The 13,111-nt window shown below is 35.0% G+C and overlaps 1 protein-coding gene across 1 annotated transcript; it reads left to right on the forward strand.

The window, feature by feature from the left end:
• Positions 1-470: 470 nt before the first annotated feature.
• Positions 471-11,491, forward strand: LOC137397324 (phosphomannomutase 2-like). Its single transcript, XM_068083615.1, has 7 exons — positions 471-554; positions 1,620-1,731; positions 4,883-4,959; positions 7,468-7,559; positions 9,107-9,206; positions 9,530-9,721; positions 11,384-11,491. The coding sequence occupies exons 1-7, from the start codon at positions 471-473 to the stop codon at positions 11,489-11,491; spliced, it is 765 nt and encodes a 254-aa protein (XP_067939716.1).
• The last annotated feature ends 1,620 nt before the right edge of the window (positions 11,492-13,111 follow it).

Genomic DNA, 13,111 nt, shown 5'->3' on the forward strand with positions numbered 1-13,111 from the left:
TTTAGCGTAGCTTCACAAGAATGGACGGACAGGCATACGCTGCTCTTATTATAGTAAAGTTTTATGGCCATGAGTTAAATACGAATTCATTCAATTCATTCAATTTTTAAGTAAAGAATGAATCTGTATCACGTGAATTTGGCCTGAGCAAGCGCTGCTATAAAGTATTTATTACTGTTTTAGTATGTTCAATGCTTTGCTGTCTCTATCTTGTGAATGAAAAGATTTGATGTGAGTAATTTACACCAGACTCTCAAAGTTGTGTTTTTCCCATCATTACTAAGAATATTATAGCTAGTTCTTATTCATGAAGAGAAAGTTTGAGGCATTCGAATGGTATCTAGTGTATTTGCCATTTACAATGGGGCAACAATGGAAGGTCATTCCAGTAGCTGTAGCAAATTGCTAAGGAGAAAAGGAATTCCAATGATGGACTTTTATTAACCATTGGATTTGAGGCCTGCGTAACTATGGGAGAATTGGACGCGACAGGCCGAGATCCACTTGTATTTTATCTCTTTGATGTCGATGGAACCCTGACGGAAGTTAGAAAGGTATGTTCTGGTGGGGCATTATTGGTTGCTCTTTTATATTAATTAGTCGCTGACATACATTTTCTTGTACTCTATCTCTAGTGCTGCAGTTTTAGTACTCAAGTGTTTGTAAGCACTCATTGCTATCTTTATCACTCTGTAACTATTACTCCATCACTAGTACTCCATCACTAGTACTCCATCACTAGTACTCTATCACTAGTACTCTATCACTAGTACTCTATAAGTAGTACTCTATAACTAGTACTCTATCACTAGTACTCTATAACTAGTACTCTATCACTAGTACTCTATCACTAGTACTCAATCACTAGTACTCTATCACTAGTACTCCATCACTAGTACTTTATAACTAGTACTCTATAACTAGTACTCCATCACTAGTACTTTATAACTAGTACTCTATAACTAGTACTCTATCACTAGTACTCTATCACTAGTACTCTATCACTAGTACTCTATCACTTGTACTCTATCACTAGTACTCTATCACTAGTGCTCTATCACTCTTATGGTAATACACTATCTCTACTTGTTATAGTGTATCTCTGTTGCAACCTGTGATACTCCATGTAATACTGTGTTTCTGTTGCAACCTGTGGTACTCCGTGTAATGCTGTATATCTGTTGCAACCTGTGGTACTCCGTGTAATACTGTATATCTGTTGCAACCTGTGGTACTTTATGGCTCCAGTCCTTCATCATTACCCATTTAGCTTATCCATGTTCATATATGAATCTGCAGCATGACATTGCATTGCTATTGTAATAGTGATGAAAAATTTTCGACTGGAGCAAATGCGTGAAAGTTATGCTTTTGTACAAAAACTCTTATGGTAACCTTTTCTTGTTTCCATTGTACAGGTCCTGACTAACAAGATAATTAATGCAGATCATAGTTGATGCGTGCCGCCATATAATTCCAGTGCTCTTCATTGTTTTATTTCATCGTTTGATCATAGTCGGCGTGTAATTTCAGCATTATTCACAAATCTATACATATGAAAAAAATGTTAAAGATCGTTTTACTTTTGAGTTACTCTCACAACCATGATGTTTCTGCAGACGATTTCTCGGGAGATGCTAGACTTCATGCAAGAAATCAGGAAAAAAGTTTATTCTGGAATCGTCTCAGGTTCGGACCTAGAAAATGTGAACCAACAACTTCGAGGGAACGGTACGTTGATTCATTCTTCTGAGCTTTGGTACAAAATCAATTGCCTAAAATGCTACTCTCACTCGCATGATTTATAATATGTAGCGGCCCTGTGATTGTATCCTTGACCTTTGGCTTGTGCTTAACTTTAGCTTTGAAGTAGCAAAAATGTGTATAATGAGGTTGCATCGTATGCACCATTATGCTGTTTGAGGAAAGAATTTTTTATTTTTGTCAGTACATACGGGAGAGTCTAGACAAGTTCCATCCTAGACATTGGAGAGCAGTGCTCCCGAGCTTATTAGGGACACTTCTGGGTTCACTATGCGAGCCCTTCAAAAGTTTAATGAGAAATACCTTAGTTTTGCCTTATTAGGTCACAGAATACCTGAGTAGGGTCTATTAACTGTTGACAAGTTGCTGTTGTATCAGCTAAAGCTGTAGCCTGAGATCTTTATATAAAAGTTTTGGGACTATGATAACAGAATGCTTGCTGTACAATAAACGCATTTGGCATATGCTAGAAGCGGTTTATTTGGTTTTTTGAAAATCAACTATAGAGTAATTCTTGTGTTAGTTACATCGCTGAAAGCAATATGTAGAAGACAACTCCAAGTTTATGGATGGGTAACCGACTAAAATCATGCTTATACTATACCCCTATTTTATGATAGAGGTTTTCTCAATATTTTGTCACATGTAGGGTAAGGACAAAGACCCAAACACGCCCGTATCAAAGGAAATGCGTAATCATGAATAGAGTATGTTATAATCGATAGATAGGTTTCAACTTTATTATCAGGGGTCAATTTCGCTTAAAACAAATTAGACTCGAATGAGACAAAAAATACCATAAAATAGTAGAGTAAATTATGTGTATTGAAAGAAAAAGCTTTTGTTGTATAACTCTGTTCTATGATGTGGATTAGCAAGATGTTGGTGTCTGGTATGTGTAGGGGTTTTCTTGGGAAGTACGGTGGAGTGCAAAATATATTGGATCCTTTTTATTGGAAAACAAAAATTCTCAATTACAACATTGTTCCTCATTGTGAATTTAGTCAATAGTCATAGATTATACATTAAATCAATTTTTATTGATTATCTATTAATATACACACTTTAAAATAATATATTAATATAGTAATCGTTTATAAATACTACTTTAGATATAGCTTTACTCCTAAGTTTAGCAGCCAGTCAATCACTTGCAGACATGAGACAAAAGTGATAAGGATTTGTTTTAATAGATTGACTCTCTCGGAGTAATCATGTCGACACTATTTGTAGTAAGGTCACAAAGTCATTGACTCTGCTCCAGTTTGGCAGGCCATAAATAAACTCAAAATTTTCTATGGCATTTTATTATCAGTTTATCATTTGCCATATTATTTATGGTATACACATTATTTATGATCTAGCTCTGAAATATATCACTAATGATCTATTTTTGTTGCAAAAAAGAGCATTCTGACTAATTGCAAATCTACATCATATTCCTGCACATATTATTCCAAAGAATAATCTTTCTAAATCTTTGCATCTTCTTACTCTACCTATGCTAAATATTTATTTTACTTCAATTAAAGGTTTCAAAGTTTTCCATGGTTTGTGTCCACATTTTTTACATGACATTTACAGGTTCTCAACACATTTCAACTTACATGATATGAACAAATTGCATACAGTCACTACCAAATATTTTGAAAATATTATTGCTAGCCTCTTTAACAATCTTCCACTTAATATCCTTGCTCTTAGCAGAGAAAGATATTTTAAACAATATATGTCAAACTATTTATTTGATTTTAGTTGCTAAATGTTGCCCTTTTTTTGGTTTTACGATTCATGTATGACATAATTTGGAAAAAGTTTCTGTTGGAAATTATTACCAATAAAATAACATATGTAAAATATCTGTTAAAATAGTATTCCAGGTGGGCAGTGAATCAAAGCAAATATCTACCTAGTTAATACGTAGATGTCTTCCCATCTCAATCATTCTAATCTTTTTTCACATGAGCTAGGACTGGATTTTAAAATTCTATAGTTAACAACCTGCGTTGTACAGTATTTTAAACTTTTCACTATTTACAAGCACTAGTATGCTGCAGTTACATGAGAGATTATCAGGTGTAATAACTATGTGTACAATTATTCTTTGATGCAGTAAGGGCATCGAGTGGTGTAGGTATTAGTGTGCAAAAGGGAATAAGGCAAGCAAGGTAATCTCCTTTTTCTACTCGCTTTGGCCAGACAGTCACAGCTCTTATTATAGTAAAGATTGTTCAGACCTGTGTATCTCTTCTACATGAATCTCAGTATGCCTTTTGGCTCTAGTTACAACAACAGTTGCTACTTTAGTAACTAAATTCTAGTAATGAAAAATCCACTTCATAGAGGTTTTGATCTCAGAACCTTTTGGTATGAAAACCAACCATCTCAACCACTACACTACAATCGTTCAACTGACCTAAGTGATGAGTGATTGTCATGACATTCGTTACATCGGTTAAAATACGCTTAAAGCACTTGGGTTCAGTAACTAGGACAGTTGATAATTACTGTAACAATTATTACCGGTAAGCTGGTTTAAAACACGGCTATCGTTTGAGTAGATTTAGACTATCAGCTTACGAGGTGAGTTACTCAAATTCATTGAGTAATTATTTTATTGCAACGTTGGGCATTCAGTAGTTTTGAATGATTTTTAGCATGTTGGATGCTACAGTTGGCTAAAGGTAAAATACACAACTACTTACTGGAGTGTGGTATTCAACTATAACAGAGCAAAGAGAAAAAATACTCATTGTTGTAGTTTCGATCCACTAGTCTAGGGGCTAGAAAAATATAGTTTCTGCAAAAATTAGTTACATAATGAAATCAATGAATTTCATACTGATATTTATTGTGGTTCAATATCTGCTGATGCAGTTTTGTTTCTCACTGCGGATTAGATACTAAACTAAACCCTAAAGCTTGTTCCATGTACTAATAATAGCAATTGCAAACATTTGGAGTTGTCTTATAACTTTACACATGTAAGATAACTCCCATCTTCTGTTCACGGTTCTGTTATTGCATACATCTTTCACTAATTTTAATAGTTTTTAAATACCATCATTATTTTATTTGCGTGAGCTAGAAGGTTTATCTATGGTATATTATCTTGCAGCTGTTGATAAGTTTGACTATGTTTTCTCGGAGAATGGCTTATGTTATCACAGAAATGGTAAACCTGCTCTGAAAACCGTAAGTACAACATCCCTGAACATATGTTTGTACTTAGGACTGTTAGTTTGTATACTTACCCAGATACGACATTAAGTTTTAATGCGCACTTCTCTCCCATGAACTTTCTCTTGTCGGTTGTTGCCCAGGGGATTTATTCTTTTGTGTTAACCTAGCATGTCAAGGTAGTTGCGATGGTACTGTTCAATATTTGTGGCACTTTGGAACAGTAGAAATAAACGGTTGCACTCAGCAACTCATCTCTTCTTCAAAACTAAATAAAACAGTGATCAAGCGGAGAGTGGTAAACAGAAATGATCTGCAGTTATCTCCTCTTGCAACTACATTCAATACCAATTAGCTATCTGGTGAGATGCTTTATTTTGTTTGCCATTTCATATATTGTAACTTATGTATGAAATGGTAAATGTCGCATATTTTCCTTCACTTTGCACTTAGTTATCTCTCTATGCCTCCCATTGTGACCAATGAAATTATCCATCATGAGTAATATACAAAAACTAGTGGAAAATAATTTCTTGTTTTAATTTTTTTTTTTAAACTGGTTGATACATTTTCTACTAAATGAAAAAGTCCAGTTTATTTTTAGTAAAGTATACATGCACAAATTTCTGTTGTTATTCAATTGTTTTAGAAAACCAGCAGTAGCTAGTATTGCAGTAGCTTAGCCAGTGCAGCAGCAACTTCACCCTTCCATTCAATAGTATTGTGGTTTTTAAACTTACAAGCACGTTGTGCAATTTTTTTGTTTAGCAAAAGATCTAACCAGAAATGCTGGGTTAGGTGGAATTAGGTTACCCGGAGTCCCATTAGATTGCATTTGATCGGCTGTCCCATTTCTGCCCACCAATACTGCAGAATATCAAACCTTGTCTGTCAGCAACACACTGCGCACTTTGCATTCAGTAATAAACTATGTGAAGAGTTGCACCGACATTATAATAGAGATGCCCCGAGTCTAAATTCATCAGCCAATTCAGATACTGATCCGATATACCGCTTCTTATTGAAAAATAATCTGATTCAGATATTTTTTGTTGCATAGATAATTGTTTATTTTATTATAGGAAATATTAATGTTAACGTATTTATTCGTTTGTAGCCTGTTTATTTATTTATGAAAAAAGATATATATATATATATATATATATATATTAGCTGTACCACTCGACGTTGCCTGTGTAATAGAAGAGTATTTGGACAAAAAATTGATTTGTATTTAATATATAACAACATTTGCCATTCTAACTTTCAAACTACATAGCATGAGAAAAAAACTAAAGGTTTTAAACCTTTGTCAAACAACTGCACCTTTCAAGCTAGTAGCCTGGCATATTGCCAATGGAAAATTCCACAAAGCTAGTTAATAAGGTTGGGCTTCCAATGACGGTAAGCCATGACTTTGAGTCTGCATTGTTGTCCAGCTCAGGTGTTCTAATAATAGCTATAGCCGAAAAACCAACAGACAGATATACGACATACAGACGGACTTTGAGAAATATATATATATATTCACATACTGACATTCCATGCATGGAGTAACAAAACATTCAATGTTTCTTGTAATTTGTTATTAATAATGGTAATTACTGTTAGTGGTACGCTCTCTGTGATAATGGAGTCTCTCTTTTATTGCTGTACAAGTTATTTGCTGCGCCTATAACTTGTACAGGCGCAGCAAATATATTGTATTTGCTGCGCCTGTACAAGTTTAGAGCAAATCTAAGTTTCTTTTAATTACTGTTAGTGATTCAATTCTCTCAGTTAGAAGTCGTTTTCTTCTATCACTATCAATGTAGCCAGTCGTACTGAAGAGGTTCTCACTTGCCGCAGATGATGGAGGACAGGCTAAATACCGATAAGCCACTGGGGTTATTTTGTATGATACAAATGATGCATTGTATCGCCAGTATCAAGAGAGAGGTAGTTAACTTTATGCATTGTCTGCTCCAAATACTTTTGTCACGCTAGTAAATAGAAATATTACACAGCATTCTTGTTTTCCTTCTTTGTTACTTTGTTCGTGATTAGCTGCAATAAATCCTATTGCTGCAATTGGAAATTACCACACTTTGTGATCACGTCCTGACTAAAGCAAAAAGGTTCCTCAGCTGTGTTGATGTTGATCAGGCTATAGACATGAAATAAATAGTGTGGTAGGCCTGGAATTCATTAAGTAAGAGTAAGGAACTTGCAGCTGATGATCTTTATTAGTGTAGCAGGCTAAAATACTGTTTTCTGCTAAATAGTTGATCTGTAAAAAGTATCTGAAGTTTCAGATTTTTTAAGAAAAGATCGGCCGATATCGATTCAGATACTTGCCACCCATATCGGCACCGATACCGATTCTGATACCAAAATCGGGACAGCTCTATATTATAACGCATTCTGAAACTATTAAGTCGAAAGCATACAACTCCGAGTACATTCTCTAGTGTGGCACGAGTTATGGGCTCGCATTACTTATGTGTTGCTGTTTTTTATTAAACACTTTTTTGATTGTTTTAGAACATTTGCAGCTATTTAGGAGAGGAAAAACTGCAGGAAGTGTTGGACTTCTGTCTAAAGTACCTCTCAGAGCTTAAACTACCAATCAAAAGGTGTGTTTGTTAACAGTGCTAAAAGATCATTGACTGGCGGTTCCAAGTTAAAGTGGTGTAGTGCGTTATGGTTTGATTAGCTTAGGGGCTAGCAGGATGCTTGCTGATTGGTAGATGTGTGAGTGAAAATTCATTCAAGCAGGTAGTACATGAATATCGCACTTTATATATATATATGTGTCATTTATGTCATATAATATATATACTGTACACATAGGTTAATAAATTTATAATGCTATAAAGTGACTAACCAGTATGTTTGCTATTGTAGGTGTTACATTTTTTATCATTCAAGTTATTTTTAGCTAAGACCTTTGTCATTGTTCTTTATCAAATGCTGAGGTAGTGATTATCAGAAGAAAGAGGTAGTCGTTGACACTGAAGCCTGTGTCTAGGATAATTCAGGGAGGTGTATTCCCTTTAGATCCTACCTCAGAGACAACTCAGCTGGCTCGTTTCGCTGTGGTTGTTGCACTTCTGGTTTATGTAGGATAACAAAAAGCTAGTCAATTGATGTGTAATACGTTTTCAGCATGATTCCAAAGTTTTAAGTTTTTTAGACAATTAGATTTTAAGATTTCGCCTTGAGAAATTTCAGATGGAGAAAGAAAAAATGGCTACAGACAGAGCATCAGTTTCTATTAACTCACTGATTGAAATTCTTGGTACTGAAAGGTCAAAAAATGATGAAGTTGTTCATACGGACCAGGGGACCTGAATGTATAAATACCTATAGAAGGCTGAACAGCGTTAACACAGTGTTAAACTACTCTAGTGTCTGTTTTACCAACATTTTTTTGCATTGTTTGAATATAGGTTTTGGGCCGCCACCAAATTATTTGATTGTACCAGCTGCCCTCCTGACTCATTTCCCAAGCCATAGCTTTTTGCTAGCTATACAGATAAGCATAGACTTATAATCACATCTGTATACAAATATTTTTATAATGGACGTAAAATTATTAATTAAAAATGTATCTGGTGTACTTTGGTGTAAGTTGTGTCATGGATTTTTGCTTCCCTAAACTTAATCAATGCTTTACTCGGCTGAATTAAGACATTTTTTTGGTTTTCCTTGGCTTTTACGTATAAATCAAGCTTTTACATTTTACTCTGAATTACAGGTAGTTTTCTGTAGTGCGTTTGTTTTAAGGTAATATATAATTATTTGAAGTATTAATCTTTTGTATGTTTTGCGAAAAAATTAAACAAGATACAACCATGCAGATTGCAATATTTGCACCAAAATTTAACGATTTCGACATAGGCCAAAAATATCCAAATGATTAATTCTACATGTTTCTGCTTTTAAGCTTGTCATCTTGCTTATCATTGCTGATTGTCAGAGAATCCTAGCCTATTGTCCATCTCTTGCCAGTTTCTCACACCCCAGAACACTGTACACATACTAAAGGCTTTTGAATTTTCACGGAGATAAAAATGGTATATTTTACTTTTGTCAATATGTCAGCAAACTTTGATAAGCTGTCATTATCATAGAAGTCTTTTGTATGTTTTTATTTTATTCAGTAAAACAAACTTTTTAGAGGCCAATTTATAGAGCTGAGAAGTGGGTTGATCAACATCTGCCCAATGGGGAGGAATTGTACCAATGATGAAAGGGAGATATTCATATCCTATGATAAGGTACATCGGTTTCTGAGGCAAATTTACTTGTTATTCTCACTCCCTGTGAGAGTGACATTTCCTACCTTTTAGTGAATTTTAGTCTTCATTCATTGAATGGGTAATAATCGCATCATTAGTATTTATGAAAGACAAAATTAGGAATTTCTTCTCATTCGTACTGTTAGGAAAAGGGCAGATAACTCTTTGTATTGCAAAGTCATTTTATTGTTGTCTAAGTCAATGCTCATCCGAGCCCACAATTTTTTTAAGCTGTTCCTATGGAATGTTTAGTGGGAATGTAGAAAGTTTCCTTATCTATATATCAGCTGTCTGTTTAACAGGAACATCATGTTAGAGAAAACTTTATCGCAGAGCTGAGCCAGAAATTTAATGATGTCGGACTGGTCTACAGCAGGGGTGGACAAATCAGCTTTGACATCTATCCAAGGGGCTGGAACAAGCGCTACTGCCTTGATCACATAGACGCTGACGGATTTGAAGATATCCATTTTTTTGGAGACAGATGCGAACCGGTCAGTTTGCCAATATTTTATGAAATGAGTTATCAATCAAATGATTTTTGTTTTTGTTTTGGATTGCAGTATAAATGGTGAAGTTTTGTAAATTTTATTCAAGTATTGTTACCATTTTTGATAGAAAAAACAACTACATATTTATTAAAATATTCTATGGGTAAACAACTTGCTTTCAATTTAGGTCACTCAACCAACAGCATTTTTCAAAAATACACTTTTAGACTCAGAACCTTGGAGCTTATCTCTATAGATTTCACACATCCGGTAAAACTTACATGTAGGATAATTTTCACCACAAATTGTAAAAGTTTTACTCGCTAAAAATTCTAAGAAAAAAATTCAAACTGTTTACCCGCAAAAACACAAAATCTTCATCAATTTTTTAATCCCAAAAAGCAGTTTTAATCTTCCTTGTAGCAATAAGTCAAAGCTGCCTCTTGATTGGAAGATTTCAAGCTGTTGTATTTAAGAGAATGAGCCATTTAATGCAAGACATTTGCTGATCAGATAATAAAAATAAGCAAATAGAATGCTTCATAAATTTGAAAAGGAATTTGAAAATTTTAGTTTTCTCTAAATAATTGTTTACTTCAGCCTCCATCACATCAAGGTACTTCTTTTACACCGGTCCATCTCACTTTAGGATTTCAACTGCATTTGAGGTCAAATGCCCAGTGACTCGTCTCTGTCAGGGTTTGGTTGTAATTTCCTACACGAGCTTATATGGCTCTTCTGATTGGCTTTTGCTGTGCCACACTTCTTTACAGCCTCCAGATTGGCTCATTCTGAGACAGAGGTCTGTAACAATGTTACAGACTTCTGTCTATTTTACCTGTTGCCTTTTTCTTTTTCTACATCTCAGGTGTCTTACTCTGCCATGTACAGTATTTCATATACAGCGATCTCTCCCTACTTAAGGGTTTAGCTTTAATAATTTGCGGCATAAAAAAGATCATTAAAAATTAAAAAGCATACATAAAATTAAACAAAACTATAATATATAAATGTCTTTTATATTCTGTTCCGGCGAGCATCATCGTGATAACAGTCGCTGTTTCCTGCTACGTTTTAGGAAGTATAAAAGTAGAAGGCTTTTGTCACACCCTTCTTCACGCCTCTTAAAGGTAAACTGAACTTGCACAAAATTTAAGGAAATTTATCAGCAAGTATTGGTATTTTTGATAGTTTGTGATTGTTTTTGATGTTTGAGGTGATCTGACTGCCAGAAAGTTTAAAACTTAAAATCTGCAAAACCTGATCGTGATTAAAATGCTCAGAAAAAACTACATTTAATGTACCTGAGAAAGGGAGGAAAATGCTTGCGATTAGCAAAGTGACTTTATCAGAAATGAGTTATTTATTTATTTATGTTGGGATCTTCACTTTTCACGGAGCGCTCTGATCCTCACGGTCCCTATTAACTGTGAGCATTGAGAGATCACTGTCCACCCCTTCAGTTTCAAGTAGAAAGGCAAAAGATGTCGAGCTATGTGCTAAATACATATAGATATTAGCCCGCTTTAAAAATCATCCCGTAAGCTAATTTTTATCGGTGTAGAATGGAGTTGTCTAACCTTTGATATTAGTCGACTATGTAAATGAGACCTGGAGACACTTTGGTCTGATCTAATACTAAAGCATAGCCTTAATTCTTTGCAGGGTGGAACAGATTACGATATATATAAGGACCCCCGAGTTACAGGACATAAAGTGACTGGGCCGGATGACCTAAAAAGGAAGCTACAGGAGTTAATCATGAAGGACTGATGAAAGGGGAGTTGTCATACCTTTCTACCTGCCCTTTTTGCGTAACCTACTGGGATATGTCTGTCTGTTAGCCTGCGCTTGTCCTCTCATAATAAATACATAGTCTCTTGTACATTGACTTCCCGAAAGGACTGTCTCTTCCTTGGTTGTCTTTCCTCACTTTTCATCGTATTTCAATGCTATAGTTGGCAATATTATTACATTGCCACAGATAGCACTGTTATCGCACTGCCACAAATAGCACTGTTATTGCGCTGTCACAGATAGCACTGTTATTGCACTGCCACAGATAGCACTATTATTGCACTGCCACAGATGACAATGTTATTGAACTGCCACAAATAACACTATTATTGCATTGCCACAGATATCACTGTTATTGCTTTGCCACAGGTAGTACTGTTGTTGCACTGCCACAAATAGCACTGTTATTGCACTGCTACAGATATCACTGTTATTGCACTTCCACAGATAGTGCTGTTATTGCACTGCCACAGATAGCACTGTTATTGCACTGCCACAGATAGCACTGGTATTGCACTGCCACAGATAGCACTGTTATTGCAATGCCACAAATAGCACTGTTGTTTTGTATATTTTTTCTGTCACTCCACTTTCGTGGCAGGATTTGCTCTTTGACTTCCCTTTCTCAACTCTTGTCTCACAATCTAACCTATAATTTACACGGTTTTCAGATTTTTGGCCAGTCACTTAGTGATGTAAATCTCTTTGGAATAGCATCCAAAAGTAGTTTGCTCTCATCATATATGGAGAAATTTGATGTCTAACCCGTTCTGCAATAAGCTATTCAAAATTCATCCATCACACAAGTTGAAAATAATTTGTATTTTCAATGCATTATTTGAAAACCAAATAAGGAGAAATATCTTTCAAACTCACAGATTTATTAAAAAACTAAGAAGCATTGTATAAAGCAACTTTATGGCAATTCTGGTTTAAGGCTCTGACCACTGATATCTAGAGAGGTTTATGGCTCTGGTCACTGATCTCTAGAGAGGTTTATGGCTCTGGCCACTTATATCTAGAGAGGTTTATGGCCCTGGTCACTGATATCGAGAGAAGTTTATGGCTCTGGTCACTGATATCTAGAGAAGTTTATGGCTCTGGTCATTGATATCTAGAGAAGTTTATGGCTCTGGTCATTGATATCTAGAGAGGTTTATGGCTCTAGTCACCGGTATCTAGTGTTAATGCTTGACTACTACACACATAAGTCGGATAAGCTGATATTCAGTTTATTTTTTCCCGGTTTCTAAGGAATCATCTCCAGGGGAAGTTTGGTTCATATCTGTAATATATGGGTAAGTGATATGACATCTATATATTGAATATATATGTCTATAGTTATCATAGACATATTAACTATACATTAATTAACTATACTAAAGTATAGTTAATAGGTCTATGATAGTTATTTATAGTATTGTTGATTTTAGTTTGCTAAAAAAGCCTGACAAATAAAGTTTTGCAACACGTTTGCGCTTCACAATCTCAAGTATAGTTACCATTGTGAATATATTTTATAGTAAATCTATTTTGGTATATTATCTCAAAATTATTTGGCAACCAACCTGTTCAAGGTTTTTAAATGAGAAATTG

This window comes from Watersipora subatra, chromosome 5 (assembly GCF_963576615.1).
Source record: "Watersipora subatra chromosome 5, tzWatSuba1.1, whole genome shotgun sequence".
Lineage (NCBI taxonomy): Eukaryota > Metazoa > Bryozoa > Gymnolaemata > Cheilostomatida > Watersiporidae > Watersipora > Watersipora subatra.